This window comes from Pelophylax lessonae, assembly GCF_965119305.1.
Source record: "Pelophylax lessonae genome assembly, chromosome: 5".
Lineage (NCBI taxonomy): Eukaryota > Metazoa > Chordata > Amphibia > Anura > Ranidae > Pelophylax > Pelophylax lessonae.
This window is the reverse complement of record NC_138772.1, coordinates 131,088,910-131,116,345: the sequence shown is the minus strand read 5'-3', so window position 1 is coordinate 131,116,345 and position 27,436 is coordinate 131,088,910. Positions and strand designations below refer to the sequence as shown.

Genomic DNA, 27,436 nt, shown 5'->3' with positions numbered 1-27,436 from the left:
GCTTGGGACTTCTTCAGAGCCTCTCCTATCCTCTGGAAATCTCTAGCCCAAATGGTTTTAAAAACAATAACTGTAGATCGTAACTTAAGTCCTATTAATTGTGACATACAGTGCATCCGGAAAGTATACACAATGCTTCACTTTTTCCACATTTTGTTGTGTTACAGCCAGAATTCTAAAAGGGATTAAATTATTATTTTCCTCAAAATTCAACAAAACCCCATAATGGCAACGTGAAAGAAGTTTGTTTGAAATCTTTAAAAATGTAGTATAAAAAATAAATGAAAAAAATCACATGTATATAAGTGTTCACAGCCTTTGCCATCACACTAAAAATTTAACTGATCATCCTTGAGATGTTTCTACAACTTGATTGGAGTCCACATGTGGTAAATTCAGTTGACTTGACATGATTTGGAAGAGCACACACCTGTCTATATAAGGTCCCACAGTTAACAGTGCATAGGATTGTATTAAGGCACAGATCTGGGGAAAGGTACAGAAAAATGTCTGCCGCATCGAAGGGCCCGATGAGCACAGTGGCCTCCGTCATCAGTAAAAGGAAGAAGTTTGGAACCACCAGGACTCTTCCTGGAGCAGGCCACCAGGGCCAAACTGAGCGATCGGGGGAAAAGGGTCTTAGTCAGGGAGGTGACCAAGAACCCGATAGTTACTCTGACAGCTCAAGCGTTTCTCTGTGAAGAGAATCTTCAAGAAGAACAACCATCTCTGCAGCACTCCACCAATCTGGCCTGTATGGTAGAGTGGCCAGACGGAAGCCACTCCTCAGTAAAATGAACAGGACAGCCCACTTGGAGTTTGCCAAAAGGCCCCTGAAGGACTCTCAGACCATAACAAAATTCTCTGGAGGAAACCAGGCACCGCTCATCACCTGGCCAATACTATACCAACAGTGAAGCATGGTGGTGGCAGCATCATGCTGTGGGGATGTTTTTAAGTGGCAAGAACTGGGAGGCTATTCAGGATCGAGGGAAAGATGAATGCAGCAATGTATAGAGACATTCTTGATGAAACCCTGCTCCAGAGTGCTATGGACATCAGACTGGGGCGAAGGTTCATCTTCCAACAGGACAATGACTAAGCAGCTACGGGACAACTGTGAATATCCTTGAGTGGCCTAGCCAGAGGCCAGACTTGAACCCAATTAAACATCTCTGAAAAAAATCTGAAAAAGGCTGTGCACCGACGCTCCCCATCCAACCTGATGGAGCTTGAGAGGTCCTGCAAAAAAGAATGGGAGAATCTGCCCAAAAATAGGTGTGCCAAGCTTGTAGCATCCTAGCCAAAAAGCCTTGAGGTTGTAATTGGTGCCAAAGGTGCTTCCACAAAGTTTCAAGCAAAGGTTGTAAATACTTATGTACATGTGATTTGTCTTTCCATTTTTTATTTTCAATTCCTTTCTCAAAAATTTCACACAAACTTCTATCACATTGTCAATATGGGGTATTGTTTGTAGAATTTTGAGGGAAATATTGAATATAATCCATTTTGAAATAAGGCCGTAACCTAACAAAATGTGGAAAAAGTGAAGAGTTGTGAATACTTTCCAGATGCACTGTAGTAAGCCCCTAGAGGTTTGCTTACAGTTTGGACTGTTATATTTGTGATGATATGACTGATGGTGAGCACCTGAAAATGGTAGAATTACTTCCAATACTGAAAAATAGCGATTTGATAACATTCTATTTCCCCATGTTTCTACCTCTATCTTCTCCACAAAGTAATTGTTTCACCATTCATGAATTTAATGGAAAAATATTTAAAGAAAAAATAGACTATATAGGAGGTATCTCATTCATCTGAAATAAAATTTGGACTTTACTGGTACCAAGAGAAGGACGGCCACATATGGTGTAGTAAAATAATGGGATTTTTGTCTTACCGTAAAATCCTTTTCTCTGAAGTTAACTGATGGACACAGTCTTCTGTTCTCAATAGCAGTAGGGTTATGCTGCCCCCTACAGAAGTAGGACACAGAAAAAAATTCTGGCTACGCCTATAGGCAGTCCCAGGTGGTATACCCTCTCTCCCTGCTATAGGATGTCAGTTTTGTATCAAATCAGTGTAAGAGAAAACAATACCAATCCAACTCAATAACAGAGGGGCAGGCACTGCGTAAGTCAATGAACTTCAGAGAAAAGGATTTTACCGTTAGACAAAAATCCCATTTTCTCTATCGTTCATTGACGGATACAGTCTTCTGTTCTCAATAGCAGTAGGGATGTCCCAAAGCACTGCCATAAAACATGAGGGGTGGAAACAGCAGAGAATAATTCCCCAAGGATGAACCACAGCCAACCAGGCAACATAGGATCAGATCATCAGAACAACAAGATGAGACCCCTCAAGGAAGACTAAAACACCCTTAAACAGCGACTTGCAAAACTTTGCGGCCAAAGGAAGCATCTGCCAGCACAGCCACCTTATAAAAAACTTTGTGAAAGTATGAACAGACGAGATGCCTGATGGCAAAAGGCCCAGGACGCACTAAGCGCCCGATTAGAACACGCCTTAACAGGGAAAGGAGGAACCTGACCCTTAATCGAATAAGCCTGCACAACCGTCTGTCTGATCCAACTGGAAATAGTCACAGCAGACACAGGGGGCCCCTTTGGTCCATCCGTGAGAACATGCAGTGAATCGGACTTTCAAAAATACTTAGTAGTCACCAAGGATACCCTGATTGCCCGAACCACATTCAAAGCATGCAATGCAAATTCCTTAGGATGTTTAGGCTTAGGACATGAGGGTAACACAATGGCCTCATTTAAATGTAAAGTGGAAACCAAATTAAGACCAAGGTGGCAACGGAGGACACATTGGAGAAGCCAAATTTTGCACCTCCTGGAAAAAACTATGTACCAGGGAATGGGTGGCTAATGGCCTTTGATAGTACTCAAGGTCAAATTTTGATCACCCCCCCTGTTAAAGGAAAGCCAAGATCCAAGCCACCAAGAGCGAGGGGGAACCCCAAGAGACTCGCACTACACAATATACGACTTCCAAGTGCGATGATAGATCTTTCTAGAAGTCGCTTTTCTCACATTAAGATGAGTGGGAATCACAAAAGCAAACAATCCCCTGTCCTTCAGCACCTGGCTTTCAACAGCCAAGCCGTCAAAGCCAGTGTCTGTAAAGCAGGAATGAAGATTGGACCTTGAGACAGCAGATCCTCCCTAAGAGGAAGTCTCCAAGGAACGTCTGCGACTAGCCTGACCAGGTCAGTGTACCAAGCCCAGCGAGGCCATTCCGGAGCCACAAGGATGACTGGAATCCCTTCCGTCTTGATCCTGCGAAGAAGTTTCGGCAGCAACATGACTGGAGAAAAAGCATACATCAGCCCATACGAACCCCACGGAGCCACCAGCACATCTGTGGCATCTGCCAAAGGCTCCCAAGAGCTGGCCACAATACCTCTGCACTTTCCTGTTGCTCCGAGACGCCAACAGATCTGTCTGGAGTGACCCAACGAAGGTACAGCTCCAGGAACACCTCCGAATGGAGAGACAGTTCCCCTGGAGCCAAGGTCTGCCGACTGAGGAAATCCACCTGCCAATTTTCCACTCCTGAAATGTGAACGGCAGGGAGAGCTGAAACAAAGCGTTCTGCCCACCGAAGGATGCTTGCCACCTCCAAGGCCGCAAGGACACTTCTGGTGCCCCCTTGGTGATTGACATACAGTCAGGTCCATAAATATTGGGACATCGACACAATTCTAATCTTTTGGCTCTATACACCACAATGGATTTGAAATGAAAAACAATATGTGCTTCAAGTGCAGACTTTCAGCTTTAATTTGAGAGTATTTACATCCAAATCAGGTGAAAGGTGTAGGAATTACAACAATTTGTATATGTGCCTCCCACTTTTTAAGGGACCAAAAGCAATGGGACAATTGGCTTCTCAGATGTTCCATGGCCAGGTGTGTGTTATTCCCTCATTATCCCATTTACAAGGAGCAGATAAAAGGTCCAGAGTTAATTTCAAGTGTGCTTTTTGCATTTGGAATCTGTTGCTGTCAACTCTCAATATGAGATCCAAAGAGCTGTCACCATCAGTGAAGCAAGCCATTATTAGGCTAAAAAAAAAAAAAAAAAAAAAAAAAAACAAACCCATCAGAGAGAAAGCAAAAAAATTAGGTGTGGCCAAATCAACTGTTTGGAACATCCTTAAAAAGAAAGAACGCTCAGGTGAGCGTAACAACACCAAAAGACCCGGAAGACCACGGAAAACAACTGTGGTGGATGACTAAAGAATTCTTTCCCTGGTGAAGAAAACACCCTTCACAACAGTTGGCCAGATCAAGAACACTCTCCAGGAGGTAGGTGTACGTGTGTCAAAGTCAACAATTAAGAGAAGACTTCACCAGAGTGAATACAGAGTGTTCACCACAATATGTATACCATTGGTGAGCCTCAAAATCAGGAAGGCTAGATTAGAGTTTGCCAAACAACATCTAAAAAAGCTTTCACAGTTCTGGCAAAACATCCTATGGACAGATGAGACCAAGATCAACTTGTACCAGAGTGATGGGAAGAGAAGAGTATGGAGAAGGAAAGTAACTGCTCATGATCAAGAGCATACCACCTCATCAGTAAAAGCAGGAGGTAGTAGTGTCATGACGTGGGCATTTAAGGCTGCCAATGGAACTGGTTCTCTTGTATTTATTGATGATGTGACTGCTGACAAAAGCAGCAGGATGAATTCTGAAGTGTTTCGGGCAATATCTGCTCATATTAAGCCAAATGCTTCAGAACTCATTGGACGGCGCTTCACAGTGCAGATGGACAATGACCTGAAGCATACTGCGAAAGCAACCAAAGAGTTTTTTTAAGGGAAAGAAGTGGAATGTTGTGCAATGGCCAAGTCAATCACCTGACCTGAATCCGATTGAGCATGCATTTCACTTGCTGAAGACAAAACTGAAGGGAAAATGCCCCAAGAACAAGCAGGAACTGAAGACAGTTGCAGTAGAGGCCAGGCAGAGCATCACCAGGGATGAAACCCAGCGTCTGGTGATGTCTATGCATTCCAGACTTCAGGCTGTAATTGACTGCAAAGGATTTGCAACCAAGTAGTAAAAAGTGAAAGTTTGATTTATGATTGTTAATCTGTCCCATTACTTATGGTCCCTTAAAAAGTGGGAGACGCATATAAAACTGTTGTAATTCTTACACCGTTCACCTGATTTGGATGTAAATACCCTCAAATTAAAGTTGAAAGTCTGCAGTTAAAGCACATCTTGTTTGTTTCATTTAAAATCCATTGTGGTGGTGTATAGAGCCAAAAAGATTAGAATTGTGTCAATGTCCCGATATTTATGGACCTAACTGTAAGTGACAGCCATGGCACTGTCCGATTGAATGTGCACTGGACAGCCCCTAAGGTGCTCTATCCAGTGAATTAGGCACAGCCTGATCGCTCTCAGCTCTAGAACATTGTTCGGTAACCTGGATTCCTCCAGAGACGAGATCCCTTGAGCAGAAAGCTTGTCGAGAACACCTCCCCACCCGGACAGACTGGCATCCGTGGTGATCACTGTCCAATATATGGGGAGGAAGGATTTTCTTTGAGCGTCGGGGACCGAAGCCACCATAACAGGGACTGGACTCCCCGTGCCGGTCACCTAGCTCAACTGGATCTGATTTCCAGAGAACTTAGATCTTTGTTCCATTTGAGAAGAATTTCCTTCTGGAGTATTCTCGTGTGAAATTGAGGTACCGCCTCGAAGGACAACACCATCAGTCCCAGAACTCTCATACAAGTCTGAAGGGACGACCATTTGCTGGACTAGAGTTTTGTCCGGAGGAAGAAACACCCTGGCTGAGGACGAGTGCAAAGTCAGGCCCAGATAGTTCAGCCTCATGGAAGGAACCAGGGACAACTTCTGGAGATTCACAATTCACCCGAAGTCCTCCAGAGTTCTCATGGTGATCTCTAAGTGTGTCACCAGCGCCGTGGGAGACTCCGCACGGAGAAGCAGATCGTCCAGGTAACTCAGGACAGATAGCCCCCGCTGGAGTAACAAAGCCAGGACCAGAGCCAACACATTTGTGGCGACCCAAGGAGCAGAGGTGAGAGCAAAGGGTAACGCCACTAAGTGATAGTGATCCTCTCCCACGGCGAAAAGAAGAAAACGTTGATGTCTTGCACATATTGGGATGTGAAGGTAGGGATCTTTGATGTCTATGTAGATCAGGAAATCCCCCTGGTGTGGGGAGGCCACCACCGTGCGAATGGATTCCATCTTGAATTTTTGAACTTGCACAAAGCAATTCAGTGCCTTTAGGTCTAGAATGGATGCAACTTGCCCTCCTTCCTGGGGACCGTAAACAGGTGTGAGAGAAAGCCCTGAAACCGTTCCGAGAACGGAACAGGGAGGATTACTCTTTGTTGTACCAGGTCGATGCATGCTCTGAAACCGGTTACCGCATCTCCGCGTCATCACGTTCTTGCGGCCCTCCAGTGACTATGCGCTTCACCGCTGCCTCGATCACAAATGAGTCCCTGATTGGTTCTCTAGTGTCATCTCTCGGGCTGCTGCTGGCCAGTCTCAGGGAAAAACCGCAGACCCGGAAGAACGCCTACCTCCTATGCAGATAGACGCTTACACCATGTAAAATGTGTCAACAAAATTATTTAGCATCTGCTCCACAGTGGCACCTTTCTCAATTCCATGACTTTTCCAAAACTTTGTGGGGTTCAGTCATTTTCCAAAACGTTCCAAGGCCTGGAAAGTGTAATTTCAAAATTCCATGACTTTTCCAGGAATCTATTGACCGTACGAACCCTGTATATACAGATAGGAATATGTTATATGGCATAATTCATAATAAAAACAGTGAAGGAACTATTAAAATGCACAAATGATGAGTACAAGTTATTCACACACCGGAAAATGTAAAAATAATAAACATAATGACAGTAATGATATTACTAATATACAGAATATATATATATATATATATATATATATATATATATATATATATACATATACACACATATACTAATAAATAAAATTTACTAATAAAATCATAATGATAATGATAATAATAATACCAACTTATATGCACATGACTGCATGCTTGTGTCCATGTTTGAGCCACATGTGCAAAAATTCCTAAAAAGATAAAACATGGCGTATTGGTACCTGTCAAAAATAGGATGTTAAACTAGGATGTCCAAACTTTTAGATTAAAGAATTGGTTATTATTTCTTCATTGAGCTCCCCCGACACCAGAGTACATATCCAAAAAGCCTCTCTGGCATAAGCGTTTGAAATGTTGGGCTGTTGAGGAGGTAGCTGGTATGGATTCCAAGATCCACACCCTGAGCCCAAGGGAGGATCGATCGTGATGTACTAAAAAGTGGCGGGGGACACTATGCTTGTCGTCCCCCGCTTCCACAAAATGGCGATGCTCTCCAAACCTCTTTCTCAGGGTGCGGATGGTCCTCCCAACATAAAAAAAGAACACATGGGCAAGTCAAACAATATATGACAAATTCTGTAGAACAATTATGAAACTTCCTAATGGGATAAGTTTTGCCTTTGATGGTATAATCTTTTTGGCCATGGGTCACATGCTTACAAGGCACATTTTTTTTTAGGCATTGGTACATACCTGTAAGAGGAATAAGGCTTAGCTTTTGTATGGGAGATTGAATTTTACTTTTTAATTTGCTAGGGGCCACCATATTTTTAATATTCCTAGCTCTCCTATATGCTATTTTGGGCCTAGATAGTAAACTATCGCTAAGATGTGGATCCTCCAAAAGGATGGACCAATGTTTAGTTAACACTTGTTCCATTTTCTTAAATTTATTGTGGAACTATGTTACAAATCTGGGTGTAGTAACCTGTGTTTCTGATGTAGTTTTCTTGTTTCTTATGGAGTCTTTTGAATACGTACTGTGTGCTGCATCCAAAAAAGGAAAAGCTTTTTCAAACAAATATTTTCTTTAGTAAAGCACTCTGCTCTACATAATCCTCATCGTTAGTACAATTTCTCCGTAGCCTACAGTACTGAATTTTTGGGATATTTTGGATCCACCAAGGATGGTGACAGCTCTGGAAATGTAGGAAAGAGTTACCGGCAGTGGGCTTGGTGTAATTTTTTGCTTGATATAGCATAAGATCCAAAAATGCTAGTTCCACAGAGCTAGATACCGAGGTGAATGATAGGTTGTATGGATTCGCATTGCAATGGCTCACAAATTCCAAAAATGTGGGTACGGGGCCATCCCAGATGACCACAATGTCCATCAAGGCCCACGGCCGGTACCCCTTTCCTAAATTTCCAGAGCTGTCACCATCCTAGGTGGATCCAAAATATCCCGAAAAGTCAGTACTGTAGGCTACGGAGAAATTGTACTAACGATGAGGATTATGTAGAGCAGAGTGCTTTACTAAAGAAAACATTTGTTGAAAAAGCTTTTCCTGAGCCTCTTTTGGATGCAGCACACAGTATGTATTCAAAAGGCTCCATAAGAAACAAGAAAACTACATCAGAAACACAGGTTACTACACCATGATTTGTAACAGATCCACAATAAATTTAACAAAAATGGAATAAGTGTTAACTAAACATTGGTCCTTCCTCTTGGAGGATCCACAGCTTAGGGATAGTTTACCATCTAGGCCCAAAATAGCATATAGGAGAGCTAGGAATATTAAAAATATGGTGGCCCCTAGCAAATTAAAATTCCATCTCCCATACAAAAGCTAAGCCTTATTCCTCTTACAGGTATGTACCAATGCCGAAAAAAAACTGTGGCTTACTTGTAAGCATGTGACCCATGGCCAAAAAGATGATACCATCAAAGGCAAAACTTATCCCATTAAGAAGTTTTAAAATTGTCCTACGGAATTTGTCATGTATTGTTTGACTTGCCCATGTGGTCTTTTTTATGTTGGGAGGACCATCCGCACCCTGAGAAAGAGGTTTGGAGAGCATCGTCGTTTTGTGGAAGCGGGGACGGCAAAAAGTGTCCCCCGCCACTTTTTAGTACATCATGATCGATTCTCCCTTGGGCTCAGGGTGTGGATCTTGGAATCCATACCAGCTACCTCCTCAACTGCCCAACGTTTCAAACGCTTATGCCAGAGAGGCGCTTTTTGGATATATACTCTGGATACTCTGGTGTCGGGGGGCTCAATGAAGAAATAGAAACCAATTCTTTAATCTAAAAGATTGGACATCCTAGTTTAACATCCTATTTTGACAGGTACCAATACGCCATGTTTTATCTTTTTAGCAATTTTTGCACATGTGGCTCAAACATGGACACAAGCATGCAGCCATGTACATATAAGTTGGTATTAGTATTATTTTTATCATTATTATGATTTTATTAGTATTTTTTCATTACCATTTATTATTTTTTTTTTCATTTTTATTTTTTACTATTATCAACATTAAGATTCACAGCTAATTGTATATTTTGTTTATACACATTGGTTTATGTATATATATATATATATATTTTATGTGTATATATATATATATATATATATATATATATATATATATATATATATATATTCTGTATATTAGTAATATCATTACTGTCATAATTATGTTTATTTTTAGCTCTGAGTTATTTTTACAGTTTCCGGTGTGTGAATACCTTGAACTCATCATTTGTGCATTTTAATAGTTCCTCCACTGTTTTTATTATGAATTATGCCATATAACATATTCCTATCTGTATATAGTATAGTGGCCGGCTTATTTGTGCCCTTGGTGGTATGAGTAATGGCCTTTAGGACCCAGCGGATGCTTACTGGAATCCGTTCTATAAAATTCTTTTATCCAAGATGGCGCAATAGAGACCTGAGGAAAGAGCGCATGCTCCGCAAATGCGTCGCCGCCTGCATCCTCACGTCACGTCTGGGAAGTGACGTCGGAGAGTGCCCCTGCGTTCCAGCCACCAGGAAGCGTCGACATCCATCGGCTGTTACCGAGCGTCTGAGACCGCCGGAGCCATCCTGACTAACTGCTCCCACGGACGAACCATTGAGACTATTACATGATTCCTTCCATACATACTCGTTTGTGAGTACATTGGTACTTATTGCCATGTTTTATTAAAGCCTTCCTACTGCACTTAAGAGTGGAGCCTGTGGCGCCTGTTTTTTCTCTCTAGAGTAGCAGAAGCGAGACCAAGGAGTAAAGCCACAAACCGATAGAGATCCTTCCCCACGTCAAAAACTGAGAACCCGTTGGTGTCCTAAACACAAAGGGAAGTTTAGGTAGGTATCTTGAGGTCTATGGAGGCCAGGAATCCCCCTGATGTAGGGAAGCCACAATTGTGTGAACCAATACCGCCTTGAAGTTTTGATCCGCACGGAACCATCAAAGGGCCAGAAGGTCCAGCTTGTTGAACCAGAGCCTGAACTGCCCCACAGAGCGCCTGCAAGCGAACCGGGGACAGCCGTAAATTGGAAGAGAAAACCTCACCTGAAAAAACAGATCAAAACGCGATCTTGCAACTGGAACACATGACCACCTGAACCCAGTTGCCTGGGATCCAGGCCAGCCGTAGGTCTGAGAACCGGCAAGGACGACCCCCTACCCTACATATGGGTGAGGATGCACCTTCAGGCCGAGTAGGCCTTGTCCGCCGGTCTGGAAAAGACCGATCTCTTGTTCGTCAGACTAGGGTCGTTTGGAACCACCCGAGGAAGTCTCGAAGGACTTCGCCACATCGACTGTCCCCGAGGGACGAAGAAACTGTAGTGAGCCGAAAGGGAGCAACCCCGTCCGCGACGAAGGCCCTTACCCTTGTTAGCCTGTGGAAGAAAAGCACTCTTCCCCCCGTGAGACCCTTGTAAAATGTCATCCAGGGCAGCGCCAAACAGGCGATCCCCCTGAAGTGGGAGATCCGCCTGCGCCAGCTGGTCCAACAGCTCCCCCAGGGCAGGAGGGACATGCCCCTCACCAAGTCACGGTGTTGAAACTCCGCCCATCATGCAGAGTCTGCGTGGAAAGGGCAATCATTAACACTGTTCCCAGTGCAGACCATGCCAGGGAGTACAAATCGCCGGCCACAGCCCGCGCGATCCTATCCCCCAAGTCCTTAAAGGACAGGGATTCCTCCACCGGAACAACGGTAGTCCTATTCAGCCTAGAGACTGTATATCCACCATAGACGGACCTCAAAACAGTAACGTCTAGCAGCTGCTTAGACACCGCAGAGGAATGTCTCGGACGGTCCCATCCTACATGAGCATGCTAGCAAAATAATCAGCTCTGGATGGCATGTGAGCGCCAGATGCTACCTGCGTCCCAGGCGCAGCCGCCGCTGTGTCCTCCAAAATGCAGGGTGTCACACACCGAAACAACCAGTGCATCCACCAGCGCCTAGATCATACGTGGCAGGGGAGGTAGAAATGTCACCCTCATCATCCAAAGAGACAGGGTGCGAGGTACTAGACCCGGCAGGGAGGCCCACGTCTGCGGCGGCTGAGTCAGACTCAGAATCCGAGACATCAGATGAGGCAGGGATACCTGGGGAAAAGTTTCAGCACACCTCCCACCTCCACCCGGGCCCAAATGCTTACCGAACCGCCGAAAATGCATTGATGGACAGCGGCAATCGGGAAGGCCCTGCGGCCTCCGTGAGGGGGCCAGGTGGGGACACATGGCCTACAGGATCCATACGGAACCTGAGGAAACCGCCAGCAAAATTTGCAAAAAATATATTTTTTAAAAGAAGCGGCCCCACAGCGCCCCCCGGAGGTCAAGCACGCGCTAATTAACCCCCCCCCCCAAAGAGAGAGAGAGACTATCCCAGTAACTCACTGTCCCCAGATAGCAATCTGATTTAACCCCCCCCCCCCCCACAGAAGGGTCCTAGCAGTTGCTCAGAGAAAGGAGTGAGCAAGGAAGCCGCCCGGGATGAAGGGAGGGGCCCCTCCACCAAAAGAATGCCTCCAAGCACTTCCACCGGCCTTTACAGCAAAAGAAAATCCACCGCAAAATGGCTGAAAAATAGGTGTACCAAGGTGGCCGCTGTCACAGAAGCAGACAAGGCTACAACAAAACTGCAGCCCCGCGCCTGACCCCCCCCCTCCTACCATCCAGTTTTGGAGAAACGGAGCAAGGCCCCCCGCGCATGATCAACTGAGCGCCGCGAACGGTGCACCCCCGGCCCCCCCGTACGACCTGCACACTAGGCCCCAGCCTCAGGTAGGCCCAAACAGTCCCCCCACGGGACAGAGGGAAACCCAGGAGTGCGAGGGTCCAACCGTCCCCCAGGAGGGGACCCGCGTCCACCCCAAAATCAGCCGGGGGGGGGGGGTACATTTACTCACCATACCGGAAACACAGGTGGGCGCCATCACCTGACAGGACCCGACGCCACTGGAGTGGGGGGGCTGTCGATCAAATAGGAATGCTGCGACATAAGCCTAGACCCTGTCGTGTGCGTCCTGGCGAGACGTTTTAACTCACGGGGCCAGTCCCCGTCCAGTGGGACTATGTAGCGGCAGACGTAGCACGGAGCTAAGGCCTGCATACGCTCGCTGGCAAGACTGGGAAGACCACTGGATATAGGGAACCAGCCCATTGCCCAGTCTGCCATAATTGCTTGAAGATCTCACAGGAAACAAGTTCCGGAGAAAAAAAGGCTAGCTAAAAAAAAAAAAAAATGTTATGCCAGGACCAAAGATCCCAGCAAGAAACTAGGTCCTTACTCCTGACTAGGTGTAACGTTCTATGCGTTTTTGGTTAATGAATGGATTTGCAGCTGCAGAATTGTTACACTCAGTAGTCGTGTAGAGATTCTGTTGAACAACATATCCAACTCTCAGGACTTCATCATCGTGCACAGCCTGTTTATGCAATATACATACACTCTATATGATGTTCTTGGAGTGATAGAATATATGATAGTATAGAGGTGAGAGACAGGCGATAGTATGGTGAGCACTCAGTAATAGTATTCAAGAGAGTGGTAGGTGATGGTAGTATGCAGATAGGTTCTAACAATCATGTATAGAAGATAGAGTAACCCAGTGCAAAGATAGTTGATGGTAGTCCCAAGAGCTCACAATCTATGCAGATGATAGGAGTAGCTTAGATAGAGATAGTCTTGATATATGCAGTAGATGATAGTGAAGTAAAGTTAGTAAGGGATCCCCTGTGGGGTACTTATCACTAGATAGTTAGCAGTAGCAAAGTCCAGTAGTAAGGAGTGATCCGGTAGCGAGATACGGGATCCGTAGCGAGGTTCCAGTTCAGTTCAGGTAAAGGGTATAGCTGGAAGCTCCGGCAGCACAAGACAAGGTAAGGTGAACATGCGGTTTCACAAGGCAGGTAAGCATCAAGGCACATTGAACGAACACATGTGAGTGAAAGCTGGTGGTTTAAATAGCTGTTTAGTCCGGCGCCTCATGATGATGTCAGCACTCTTAAAGGGAAACACACCTATATGCACTCCATCTACCTAGGTAGATGGAACGCACCCGGAAATGATGTGATAGGAGGCACTGAGAGTGCCAGGATCTTACACTAGGCAGATTAAAACTGACATCCTATGCAGTAAGAAAGAGGGTGTACCCTCCGGGACTGCCCATAGGCGTAGCCAGAACTTTTTTCTGCCTAGTGTCCTACTCCTGTAGGGGGCAGTATAACCCTACTGATAAGGATCAGTGAGAACTGCGCCCGTCAATGAACGATAGAGAAAACAACGTTTATTACAAAGATACAAAAACAATTGATAAAACCATATGTTCATATTGACATTGGACAATATATGCCATATGTAGAGAAACCAACATGTCTTTGCTCTGTGTTTCAAGAGGTCAATGCATTTTGCATAGTTGCTTCCTTGGGACCTTAATATCTTGGCAGCAAAGAAATCTGGCCTATTCAAAAGGAAAAAATTACATTACAGTAATCAATAGAATAGCATATGTCAAAAACGTGTCAATCTCTTGGAGCATACAGCAAGTATCTCTAGATATGGCGTATATTATACCATGTCAATATGAACATATGGGTTTTATCAATGTTTTATATTATTTATGTATCTTTTTAATAAACATTGTTATTTTACTACAACAGATGTGGCCGTCCTTCTCTTGGTACCAGTAAAGTCTACTTTTTTTCTAGTTTGATATTTAATAGAAACAGTAAATTCTGGTCTGGAATAAACCCACTGATTGGCAGATCTCATAAAACACCATTTTCAGATTAAGAACTACAATGAACCTACCAAAAAACACTTGTACAACAGAGCAGTTCTGTGGGCATGACTTACATAGTTGTGTTTTCAGCACTTCTAAAAATGGACAGGGTAGTCATAACAAATGAAGACAATACTACAAATGTACTACTTACATATGCATTCAAAGGATTAAGTGTTTGGACAGTGCCCAGACTCTCCCCGGCATAAAAGGGAACCATCAAATATACCATAGGATCAGACTGTAAAAAGAGAACAAAACCAACCTGCATCAATTGCTGATTCTGGTAAATTTGCCAGACCCCTGCAGTCTCTCGCAGAAGCTTTTTTAGAATATTGTCAATGATTAAATTATTAAGAGCTCTGACATCTCCTATGAGGAAAAATCTCCAGGATCTCAATTTACTGTTTCAAGTCAAAGACAGTAAATGTTATTAGAGGGCAAATATATCAGACATGGAAACGCAAAAAGAATGCTCATGTACTGCATATGTAAAGAAAACCTTATTGTACGAAAACGTATGCTGCACCTTCAAACTTTATTTAGAAGATGCACATTCCAGGTTAGTAATTGATGCAGCAGTAAAGCTGGAGGATTAGGATAACAACCTTGGACACAACAGCTGAGCAGAAAGCCAATAGAAAGATCAGAAAACAGAATTTTTGTAAAATCTTACCTGTAAAATTCCTCTGAGTCCTCTGACAGTCGCCGCTGCCTCTAAGTCATCACTGTTGGGTATTGACTTCCGCACCGCAGGAGTAGCTAGGCATAAAGACTTAAGCAGGCCATACACGTTTTGAATTTCTACGATAATCGTAAATGCCAGTGTATTCGAACGATTTTCGTATCGTTAGTGTGGTATGTACAACATGCGATTTTCGTACGACAGCAAAAATTCCCATATCCAACATGTTGGGTTTTTCTGAGAAAATTGTCCAAATTTCGTATCATTGGTGGTTGAGTCGTGCGATTCCACAGAACAACACACAACTACGCATGATTCAGAAAAGATCGTCCCGGAAGGAAAATAAAAAGAACAACACGAACGAGTGTTCGTCAGAAAAAACATAATACATCAAATATTATAGGTTACAGCAAACTCTGCTGAGAGGCTGTGACGAATGATTGTTCTGTTCGCAAATGCCGCGACCCGATTTTTAACTGTAGGGGGAGTGCACAGTGGAGGTGTGGTTAAAAGATCAAGACAACATTGCATCACTTATACTATACTGGCAGAAGAAACTAGTGTTTGGTCGTACGATTTTCGGATCACATTGATGGTACACTCGATGATGTACACGAGTGCCGCGTGCGTTTATCGCACGATAAATCATACGAAATTCGAAACGTGTATGGCCTGCTTTAGTCAAAAGAACAAAGGCATTTGCATATACACACCCATGGGGGCTGTCTCATGTGGTCAATACCCCCCTGCAGTGACCAACTCAGTTTGGTAGCATAGCAGTAGGTAATAAGAACAAAACCCCAAAAGAGGGGCGGGGGCGGCGACTGTCGGAGGACTCCGAAAAAGGAATTTTACAGGTAAGATTTTACAAAAATTCAGTTTTCTCTTACGTCTGCCGCACTGAGAACCTTGTGGCCAAAGGAGGCATCAGCTGATGCCAGAACATCTACTTTGTAGAATTTGGAAAATGTGTGCACCGACGACCAAGTCGCAGCCTTGCACACCTGGGCCACCGAGGCCCAATGCCAATAAGCCCAGGACGCACTCACAGATCTGGTAGAGTGCGCCTTAACAGGGAAGGGTAGAACCCGTTCCTTCAAGGCATAGGCCTGTTCAATGGTCTGTCTGATCCATTTGGCAATAGTCGCTGCAGACGCAGCCATGCCCTTCCGAGGTCCCTCAGGAAGGACAAAGTGAATCCGTCTTCCGAAAAGATTCCCGTAGATGACAGGTAAACCCTGATCACCCTGAAAAAATCCAAGGAATGCAGAGCAACCTCCTTAGGATGCTTAGGCTTCGTACAAAGCGAAGGAAGGACAATGTCCTCATTAATGTGGAACTCAGAGACCACCTTAGGAAGAAAGGAGGGATGCGGACGCAAGACCACCTTATCCCGGTGAATCACCAAGTACGGAGAACGGCAAGATAACGCTGCCAGTTCCGACACCCTGCGAGTCGAAGTGACCGCCACCAAAAAGGCAACCTTCTTAGACAGTATAGGCAACGATATATCTTGAATGTTTTCAAGGGAGCACGCTGTAACACGGACAGAACCAAGTTCAAGTCCCATGGAGGTAAGGGCTCCTTCCTGGGAGGAGCCAAATATCGCACACCTTGAATGAAGGTGCGAACCAGAGAATGAGACGCCACAGGGCGTTGGAAAAGAATAGCCAGTGCAGACACCTGGCCCTTGATCGTGGCCAGCGTCAGGCGCTGGTCCACACCAGACCGGAGGAAGGCCAACACTCTCGACACCGAGTACGAGCAAGGGGAGGTCCCCCTAGATTCACACCAGCGAAATAAGCCTTCCAAGTACGGTAATAGATTTTACCAGAGGAGGTTTTCCTAGCCTTGACAAGGGCCTTGACCTCAGAGGCTTTGACCTCAGAGGAGAGACCCCTGTCCCTCAGGACCTGGGTCTCAACAGCCAGGCCGTTAAAGCCAGCGACTGTAAAGCAGGATGAAAGATCGGACCCTGAGACAGGAGATCTTCCCGCAGAGTCAGCCGCCACGGAGGCGCCACTGCAAGGCGAACAACGTCGGCGTACCAGGACCGGCTTGACCAGTCCGGAGCCACCAGAATCACCAGGTGCGGTTCCGAGGCTAACCTGCGGAGGAACCTGGATTGCAACTGAAGCGGAGGAAAGGCACACATCAGACGATACTGATGCCAAGGGGCCACTAACGCATCCGAGGCGTCCGCCAGCGTATCGCGTGTTCTTGCCACGAACCTTTCCAGCTTTCGGCTTAGCCGAGATGCGAACAGACCCACGTCCGGGGATCCCCACTTCACACACAGCATTTGGAAGACCTCCGGGTGTAGGGACCATTCCCCCTGGTCCAGAATCTGGCGGCTCAAATAGTCGGCCTGCCAATTTTCCACACCCGGAATGTGAACTGCTGAGATTGCCGGGAAATGAGTCTCGGCCCAACACAGAATGTCGGTCACCTCCCGCGCCGCCCGAACACTCCTGGTGCCCCCTTGGTGGTTGATGTAAGCAACCGCGGTAGCATTGTCCGTCAGTACCCGGACAGGACGGCCCCGAAGACTGTCCAACCACTGGAAGAGACAGAGTTTGATCACTCGCAATTCCAGCACATTTATCGGGAGGGAGGACTCCTCCTCCAACCAAGTGCCCTGAGCAGACAGGTTGCCCAGGACTCCACCCCAGCCCGACAGGCTGGCATCCGTGGTAATCACCGTCCACACCAACGGACGGAAGGACTTGCCGTCCGCCACCGACGGGGACTGGATCCACCACAGAAGAGCCAATCTGGTCTGACGACTCAAGAAGACACTCAGATCCAGAGACTGAGACAGTCTGTCCCACCTGGCCAGGATCTCCGCCTGGAGAGCCAGCGTGTGAAACTGAGCAAAGGGTATCGCCTCTAAGGCCGACACCATCAACCCCAGGCCCCGCATACAGGTCCTGAGTGACGAGGACGGGTTGTCCCAGAGGGACCTGAGCTCGTCCTGCAAGGTCCGGAGCTTGTTCTCTGACAAGAACACCTTTGCCTGAGCAGAGTCCACAATCATTCCCATATAGGGAATAGGACGCACTTTGCCCCCCTTCCTGGGAACCGCGAACAGATTGGAATAAAATCCCCGAAACCTGTCCCAATGAGACACCGGGACAATCACCCCCTGAGCAAGAAGGTCCTACACCGCTTGATGCAGGTCCTGCTGACGCCCAGGAGGCAAACTAAGCTTTGAGTGAAAGAATCTGCTCGCCGGCCGGGAAAGGAATTAGATCACGTACCCTGATTGAATGATTTCCCGAACCCACCTGTCCGAAATCCGGAGCAGCTAAGGTTGGAGGAAACCGCGCAAGCGTCCCCCCACCCCTGAAAGGGGTGAGGGCGCCCCTTCAGGCAGAGTCGGACTGACCCGCCGAGCCGGCATTGCCCGACTCCTGCTTGTCCGCCCAGGGCTTCTTCTGGCTACCCTGGGCCTTGAAGGGCTTGCCCTTGGATTGGTTCCGAAAGGTACGAAAGGACCCCTGAGTGGATCGAGACGCAGAACCCCGCTTGCCACGAAAGGACGGGTTCTGGGGCAGCAAGGTGCTCTTGCCCCCCCTTGACACCCTTCACCAGGGTATCCAACGCCTCGCCAAAAAGGCGAGAACCAGCATTTGGAAAATCAGCAACTGTTTTCCGCGAGGACTGGTCAGCCGACCAGCTCTTCAGCCATATCAGTCGCCGGTTAAGTACCGAGACACTAGACAGGCGTGCTACTAAAGGGGCCTCATTTTAGGCCGCATCACACAAATACATGATTCCTAGGTGAATTTGATCCACCACATCCAGCCGGGCAGACGGAACAGCATCAGACACGAGGTTGCTCCTAAGCACTTTAGTCCAATCAGCTACCGCCTGAGCTACAAAAACGGATGCGAAAACGGCTCTGAGGAACGAGCCCGCCACCGTATAGGAATGGCGAGCTAGAGACTCCAACCGCCGGTCCGTGGGATCCCAAAAAACCGGGGTATCCTCAGAAGGAACCAAGGTAGCCTTGTTTAACACGGCCACAGTGTGATCTACCTGTGGAGGCACACACCATCGTGATTCCGTAGCCGGTGCAAAGGGATAAAGCAATTTGAACCGACTAGGCACCAGGAATGGACGTTTTAACGTGCGCCACATTTCATTAACAGTGTAATGAAACTCAGCCGGGCAGGGAAAAACCTTGCGGGTCCTGTGCATCCCAAATGAGGACACAACGCCCGGAGGACTGGGCTCATCCTCCAAATGTCGTGTTTACTTAACAGAAACAATTAATTCATCCATGGTCGCCCGCTCTGCAGGCGACCCCATGGAGGAGGTATCAACCCCTTCCACCTCTGCCTCCCCCTCAGACCCTTGCGGGTCCAAGGATGAGCGAGACCCTGAAAAGGGCACGCTCGCAGCAGCAGCAACCCTATCACCATCTGAATCAGAGGAGAGAGACAATCTGGGCCTCTTTTTAGCAGCACGTTCAGCCAGCAGCATTTCCATATTTGACACCAAGGTCGCCACTACAGCGGCCAAATCAGGTCTCAGAGGGGCCACAGGAGAACTGGGGACCCCCACCAAAGCTGGGGGGAATTTGCTGTCCTGAGAATCCATTGCTCAAGGTGACAAACAACAGTGCAATAAAGTTTGTACCGCCCCCTTAAGACCGCTCCGGAGTGCGCAGCCCACCGCTACAGTGACAAAGTCCCCCCAACAGGAGAAGAAAAAAACTGAGCCAGAAGCAACAATACAGAAAGATATTGAGAGAGATAACCTGCAGAGCCCCGCAGAGTGTTGCCACCAATGTCCTGCTTCAGAGGAAAAGGAAGTGCTGCTAGAGTAGGCTGAACTGATAGGCTGCATGACTCAGGGAAAATGGCAGCCCCATAGGATTGCATGGAAAGCTCCACCAAAATGGCCGCCGGACATGCGGTCGGAATGATCGTTCTGCTACCGCAAAATGGCGGCGGATGTCGCCAAAACAGCATGTAGTATTGCCCATAGAGAAGCCAAACATGCCTGCCAATATTTAAAATGGCGGACCGCGCAGATTCACCCCGCTGCGGCCGCCACACACAGTCTGCACCCCCCAACAAGCACCGAAGTGACCCAGGGAAGGGGACCCATAAAACATACAGCACCGCAGCGCATGCACAAGCGATCACCGCAGGGACCGCATGAGAGAGTCACACAGGCACAGACATGGGGGACACACAGCAACACAGGCCTGCCACCCCAGACAGAGGCCCCACACAGAAGTACTTACCTGTACCAGATGGCGTGGGGTGCCTCTATAAACGGAAAGCCACTGTCCTCATCTGACAGTTAATGCTGTTAGCCAGGGACATGACACTGCCGCATCGCAGATGTGTCCAGTGAGGTAGCCACCTCACGGCTGCATCCCTGCTGCGAGCAGGGATGGGTCGTTCATAATGCCAGGGCGAACCACGGCTGAACGCTCAATGGCGGGCTGGGGGTCCATCTGACCCTCTGCCCTGGAGAACCAGGGCGGTCAGTCCGAATCCCAGCACCGCATGATCCATCTTCTTCCTTCGAGTCAACTAAAACTAAAGCTGACAAAATAAACAGCTAGTTGTAATGGAACAGGGCACCCCTGAGCGGGTACCTCCTTTGACAGATGCTCCTAGTGCTTCCCGAGGGCTCCAAGCACTCCACCAGACACCGTAAGCACTTCAGACTCCACGAACGGCCGCAGCTTGGTTAGGGTCTTGGCATCTCCTACCCACCCTGGACCTACGACAAGGCTGCAGGTTCCTGTGGGTGAACCGCTCTTTCCCCAGAGAGTGCAGCAGAACAAGCTCTTACACAAGCTCTTACAAGAGCTCAGTGATTATTCAAGGGAGTATGGAGGACATAGCAATCCCTTGCAGCAGATTCCCCCAATAAGAGACAGAACTCTAGATTGAGGTGAAGGAACTCAAAACAACTTTATTGAACAAGACATATATACAGAATTTGTAACTTCCCGCCCCCAACAACCGCTTTCCTATTGGTCAATTGTAAAGTACCTGTGGTCTCCTTCAGGTCCTCCTTAGCCATGCAAATGAGGACTCGAAAATGAGTCAGCAGGGATTGGTGCGATAGCTTGACCAGAAGGACTGCCATGTGCAATGAGACAGAAGCCCCCAGGGGGCAATCAATGTACACAATAGCCAGACACAGAACAATGGGAGGTCATTAGCACTTACAATGAGACAGGGCAATCCACATTCCCAATACACAAACAAAAGGAAAATCTTGCTGACATTGAAAGATATGTAATATACACAGCATTTAGGAATTACAGATTTCATGGCAAATGGGAATAAATCTTAATATTTCTATATGGAGATATTGCTGGCAAATATGAAGCAATCCAAACCATTACTTATCTGTCTTTAAATTCCAGTGATGGTGAATACCGTCACATAAGAAACAGGAGGAGGGGGGGGGGGATGGGCTGTAGCATTACATTACAAACACTTGGTTCTTAAAGGTATACACATACAATAAACATAATGCCTACACGAAGGACAATATACAGTGGCTGTATTTGCCACAATGCTCCCCCAGAACCAAGCCGGCATACACAGTCTGATCCTAACGGATCGGCTTGGGGATGTCCGGAGTAGTACTCGTGGATCATTTGTCAATGTCTGTTTGCCTTGATAACCCGTCGGCGTTGCCGTCTTGCTTCCCAGGGCAGTAGTGGATGGTAAAGTCAAAAGGCTGCAGCGCCAAACTCCAGCGCAGCAGCCTGGCATTGTCTCCTAACACCCTGTTTAGCCACACCAACGGGTTGTGATCAGTGAGTAAAAAGAAAGGTTGCCCATATAAATAGGGTTGTAGCTTCTTGAGGGCCCACACCACAGCCAGGCACTCCTTTTCAATGGCGGCGTAGCTCACTTCCCGGGGTAAAAGTTTCCTGCTTAGATAAGCCACTGGGTGCTTGCCGCCATCCGCTCCGACTTGGCTCAGTACTGCTCCCAATCCAAACATAGAAGCGTCTGTATGAACGAGAAATCGTTTAGTTGGGTCGGGAGTAGAAAGGACAGGAGAGTTAACAAGTGCCGTTTTGAGCTGTTGGAATGCATGTTCACACTCTGGGGCCCAGGCTACTATCTTGGGAAGATTCTTGCGAGTTAAATCAGTGAGGGGTTTGGCCAGGGTGCTGTAGTTGGGGACGAATTTACGATAATACCCTGCGGTACCTAGGAATGCTAAAACTTGTGTCTTGGTGCGGGGGGCTGGCCACTTGGCGACAGCCTCTATCTTAGCAGGCTCGGGCTTCTGTTGACCGCTTCCTACCCGGTGCCCTAAATACTGAACCTCGGCCATCCCTATGTGGCATTTGCTGGGTTTGAGGGTCAATCCTGCTTCCCTAATTCGGTCTAGTACGGCTCCTATGTGGGTCAGATGTTCCAGCCAGGAGCAGCTAAAAATGGCGATATTGTCTAAGTAAGCGCAAGCGTACTCCTGACACCCATCCAGTAGCTCATCCACCATCCTCTGAAAAGGTAGCTGGGGCGTTCTTCATCCCGAATGGCATGACTTTGAATTGGTACAAACCAAACGTGGTGACAAATGCCGATTTAGGAATGGCGTCCTCGGCTAGTGGAATTTGCCAGTACCCTTTGCACATATCTATTGTGGTGAGGTAATGGCCCCTTGCCATTTTATCTAGGAGCTCGTCTATCCGGGGCATAGGGTAAGCATCGGAGGTGGTTTTGTCGTTGAGTCTCCGGTAGTCTATGCAGAAACGGGTCGTTCTGTCCCGTTTCGGCACTAGCACTACTGGGGAGGCCCAAGAACTATCAGAGGGCTCTATCACTCCTAGCTGTAGCATCTCCGCAATCTCGTTCCGCATACCTCTTTTACTGATTCTGGGATGCGGTAGGGGGTTTGGCGAAGGGGTGTCTGTTCTAAGGTTTCGACCTTGTGTGTGGCCAACGGGGTGTACCCGGGTAAGTTCGAATAGGTGGCCCCCTTTTCCCGAATTAGACTTTGAGCTTGGGTACGCTCCAGTGCGCTTAGTCGCTCTCCTAACTGTACTTCTTCCAGATCTCCGCTTCGGCCCTCCTGATCTAGGAGGTCGGGGAGAGGTAGGTTGTCAAAATCCTCGGCTGCAGATGCGCAAATTGCCGTTACCTCTTCGGTACGTTCCTGGTAGGGTTTGAGCATGTTTACGTGGAGCCTGCATTTGGCTCCTATGCCTGTGACTGGACCGATCACATAGGTGGTATCACATATTTGTTCTACCACCTTGTATGGGCCCTGCCAGGAGGCTTGCAGCTTGTCTTTGTGGACCAGTCGTAAAATGAATACTTTTTGCCCGACTTGAAAGCTGTGGTCCCTGGCTCCCCTATCGTACCATCGGCTCTGTCGTTGTTGGGCCGCCTGGAGGTTGTCGCGTACAGTCTGAGTCAGGGCCTCCAGGCGTTCCCTAAACTCCAGCACATATGGTACGATAGGTGTACCATTAATGGTCCCTTCTCCTTCCCAATGTTCCCGGATTAAATCTAGGGGGCCCCTCACTCTCCTTCCGAACAGAAGTTCGAAAGGGGAGAATCCGGTGGATTCTTGGGGTACGCAAACAGTAAGTGGGGGAGGAACCTTTCCCAGTCTTTCTGGGTGTCCATGAACGTACAGATCATCTGTTTGAGGGTGCCGTTAAAACGTTCACAGAGCCCATTGGACTGGGGGTGATATGCGGAGTTCAAGATCTGTTGTACCCCACATATCTTCCAGAGATGGTGCGTTACTTCGGCAGTGAACTGAGTGCCCCTATCCGAAATAATCTCCCGGGGAAATCCCACGCGGGAGAATACTCGCATCAGGGCATCTGCTACCGTTTCTGCGTGCACATTGGTCAAGGCCACTGCCTCAGGGTATCTGGTGGCGTAGTCTACCACAGTTATGACGTATTTTTTGCCGGATGGGCTAGGTTTAGTTAAGGGGCCTATTATATCTACTGCGACCCGGCTAAAGGATTCCTTAATTATGGGAAGAGACCGTAGCCGGGCCTTGTATCGGTCACCCCTCTTCCCTACCCTTTGGCAGGTATCACAGGTCTGGCAATATCGCCGTACATCCTGGGAGATACCTGGCCAAAAGAAAATCTGGGTTAGCCTGTGTTTAGTACGACTGATCCCTAAGTGTCCGGACAGGGGTATGTCGTGCGCTATGCGCAGCAGTTCCAATCTATATTTCCGGGGAACAATTAATTGCTTAATGGGTATGGGGATCGATCCGGCTATTGCCTTCTCGGCTTGGCGGTACAGGAGTCCCTTTCCCCAGGTGTATCTTTCCCCTTCTAACCCTGCCTAAATTTTTATCTACACGGTCTATATACAGCTGTAAGGAAGGGTCTAGGGCCACCTCCGACCCAAATTCTAGGGGGGGGGACGCCCAGGGAGGGACATTAGGCATGGGGGGCACATTGCTTACCTGAGCCTCAGAGTGGTTAGGTGGTGCTGTGGTGTGAGCCTGCTGCCGGGTCACAACCAGATAAGCTTCGTGGATGGTAGATTGGGGAACAAAAGCTGAAGTCAGCTCCCCCAGGTCGTTGCCCAAAAGAACGTCTGCAGGTAAATCCTGCATCATGCCCACCTCCACATTCCCATTCCCCGCTCCCCAATTCAGGTGTACCTTGGCAGTGGGGATCTTGTAGATCGCTCCCCCAGCTACACGTACTGCCACACACTACCCTGTGAGGTTGCCCTTGGGTACTAGGTGGGTGCGGACCAGCGTTATAGTAGCTCCAGAGTCTCGCACACCGTGTACTTTTCTCCCCTCCATCTGTACCTCTTGTCGGTGCCCTTGGCGGTTGTCAGAAGCTGCTTGGATAGGGCTGACTTCATGTAGCGTACCCAGAGGCTCCTGGGTGGAAGCTGGGACCTCCGGTACTCTGTAGGGTTCCGCTTGGGCACAATGAACCGCTGCTGGGTTGTTGGGTGCCGGAGTATTCCAGCTGGGCGGTGGTCGGTTGCGGGGGCAGTCCCGCTGCATATGTCCCTGCTGGTTGCAGGTGTGGCATCGTATTGGGGGGGCGAGCCTGATACCGGGGGGCGTAGGTATTATTGCTTACCCCCGGGCGTGCTGGGATGGCTGCGGTTATGGCTAGTACTGGTGCTGTAGGTCCATAGGCTGCTCTTGGTTGAGTGCGCTGTTCCCTCCTGGTATCTTGGAACTCATCCGCTAACTTGGCTGCGTCTTGTAGAGTGTGGGGTTTCCGATCTCGCACCCAATTCTGCAGATGAGCGGGTATCACGTTAAAGAACTGCTCCATTACCAATAGCTGGAACAGGTCTTCTAGGGTGTTGACTTGGGTGGCTTCCAACCAGCCTTTGTTGTAGACGGTGCGCCCATTCTGTATGAGTGTCTCTGGCGAGCTTTTTAATATCTCGGAACTTTAGGCGGTAGGCCTCTGAGGTAATCGCATACCTAGCTAGAATGGCCTGCTTCACCTTGGCATAGTCTGTACTGTCCTCATCGGGTACAGCACGGTATGCCTCTGCTGCGCGACCAGATAGTCTCTCTGCCAGTAGGGGTACTCGATCCTCCGCACTGATATTGTGCAGGTGGCATAACCTTTCGAAATCTTGTAGGTAATCCTCTATCTCGCCGTCGGTTTCGGTATAGCTTTTAAACGCCTGGTACAGAATCTTGGGCTTCACCTGGGTAATGTGGACAGGCGGTTGGAGCTCTCTCCCCGGCTCGCTGACTTGCTTGGTGTTTGACCACCAGGTATTCTTGTACGTCCGCCATCTACTACCTACTAGTGGGGCTCTGGGTAGTAGGCCAGTCTGCTCTGTAGCTCCTTGTCAAATTCGCTGCGTTCTGCCTCCTGTGGGCCCGCTGCAGGGGTTGCTCTGTCTCCCTCCATGAGCTCTGCTACGAGGGTCGCTTTTGTTTTGCGGCTGGCGTTTCCCCCTCTAGCTTGCAATAATTCCTTCAATGTAGTTCTTTTCAAAGCTGCATAGTTCACCTCCATTCACCAAGCGTTCGTATACTTTGACATATTTCCCGAATGCTGGTTTTATCCGAATGGCTCGTTCCGTTGTGCTGCTGCCTCTCCTCTTTGTTCGGTAGTTACTGCCGATCATGGATCTGCTGTGCGGTTTGAAATTCCGTCGCTTGCCACCAGTTGTAACGGAGCAGGGCACCCCTGAGCGGGTACCTCCATTGACAGATGCTCCTAGTGCTTCCCGAGGGCTCCTAGCACTCCACCAGACACCGTAAGCACTTCAGACTCCACGAACCGCCGCAGCTTGGTTAGGGTCTTGGCATCTCCTACCCACCCTGGACCTACGACAAGGCTCCAAGTTCCTGTGGGTGAACCTCTCTTTCCCCAGAGAGTGCAGCAGAACAAGCTCTTACACAAGCTCTTACAAGAGCTCAGTGATTATCCAAGGGAGTATGGAGGACATAGCAATCCCTTGCAGCAGATTCCCCCAATAAGAGACAGAACTCTAGATTGAGGTGAAGGAACTCAAAACAACTTTATTGAACAAGACATGTATACAGAATTTGGAACATCCCGCCCCCAACAACCGCTTTCCTATTGGTCAATTGTAAAGTACCTGTGGTCTCCTTCAGGTCCTCCTTAGCCATGCAAATGAGGACTCGAAAATGAGTCAGCAGGGATTGGTGCGATAGCTTGACCAGAAGGACTGCCATGTGCAATGAGACAGAAGCCCCCAGGGGGCAATCAAGGTACACAATAGCCAGACACAGAACAATGGGAGGTAATTAGCACTTACAATGAGACAGGGCAATCCACATTCCCAATACACAAACAAAAGGAAAACCTTGCTGACATTGAAAGATATGTAATATACACAGCATTTAGGAATTACAGATTTCATGGCAAATGGGAATAAATCTTAATATTTCTATATGGAGATATTGCTGGCAAATATGAAGCAATCCAAACCATTACTTATCTGTCTTTAAATACCAGTGATGGTGAATACCGTCACATAAGAAACAGGAGGGGGGGGGGGGGAATGGGCTGTAGCATTACATTACAAACACTTGGTTCTTAAAGGTATACACATACAATAAACATAATGCCTACACGAAGGACAATATACAGTGGCTGTATTTGCTACACTAGTAAAGCAAGAAAAAACTGACATTTTCAAAGAAAATCAAATAAAAGATTAGTTAGGCTGAGACTGTAGCCCCAGCACAGGGAAGCCTGACTACTCCTGACGCTAGGCAGAATGAAACTGAGTTGGGAGTGGTCACTGCAGGGGGGTATTGACCAGATGGGACAGCCCCCATGGGTGTGTATATGCAAATGCCTTTGTTCTTTTGACTAAGTCTTTATGCCTAGCTACTCCTGCGGAGCGGAAGTCAATACCCAACAGTGATGACTTAGAGGCGGCGGCGACTGTCGGAGGACGTAAGAGAAACATAATTTTCTAGATGTATTGGACATGTAAGCCTCATTGGCTCTGGGGTTCTCCAGCCTATTTATTTTTGTTATTTCAGACTGCCTATATACTTACAATTAAACGGAACCACTATCATAGTAATAC

At 47.7% G+C, this 27,436-nt stretch overlaps 1 protein-coding gene and 1 pseudogene across 2 annotated transcripts in view; both read right to left on the bottom strand.

Moving 5' to 3' along the window:
• LOC309556304 (serine/threonine-protein kinase 31-like) overlaps positions 1-27,436 on the bottom strand; it is a 417,430-nt gene that overhangs the window by 123,049 nt on the left and 266,945 nt on the right. The window contains exon 13 of the mRNA XM_082258745.1: positions 14,370-14,456. Within this exon, the coding sequence (XP_082114871.1) occupies positions 14,370-14,456 (87 nt within the window). The remainder of the gene's footprint in view (positions 1-14,369; positions 14,457-27,436) is intronic.
• LOC309556305 lies at positions 21,866-25,884 on the bottom strand (annotated as a pseudogene). Its single transcript has 2 exons — positions 24,339-25,884; positions 21,866-21,898 (listed from the first exon to the last, which is right to left on the bottom strand). The product of its transcript is annotated as an uncharacterized misc_RNA (transcript).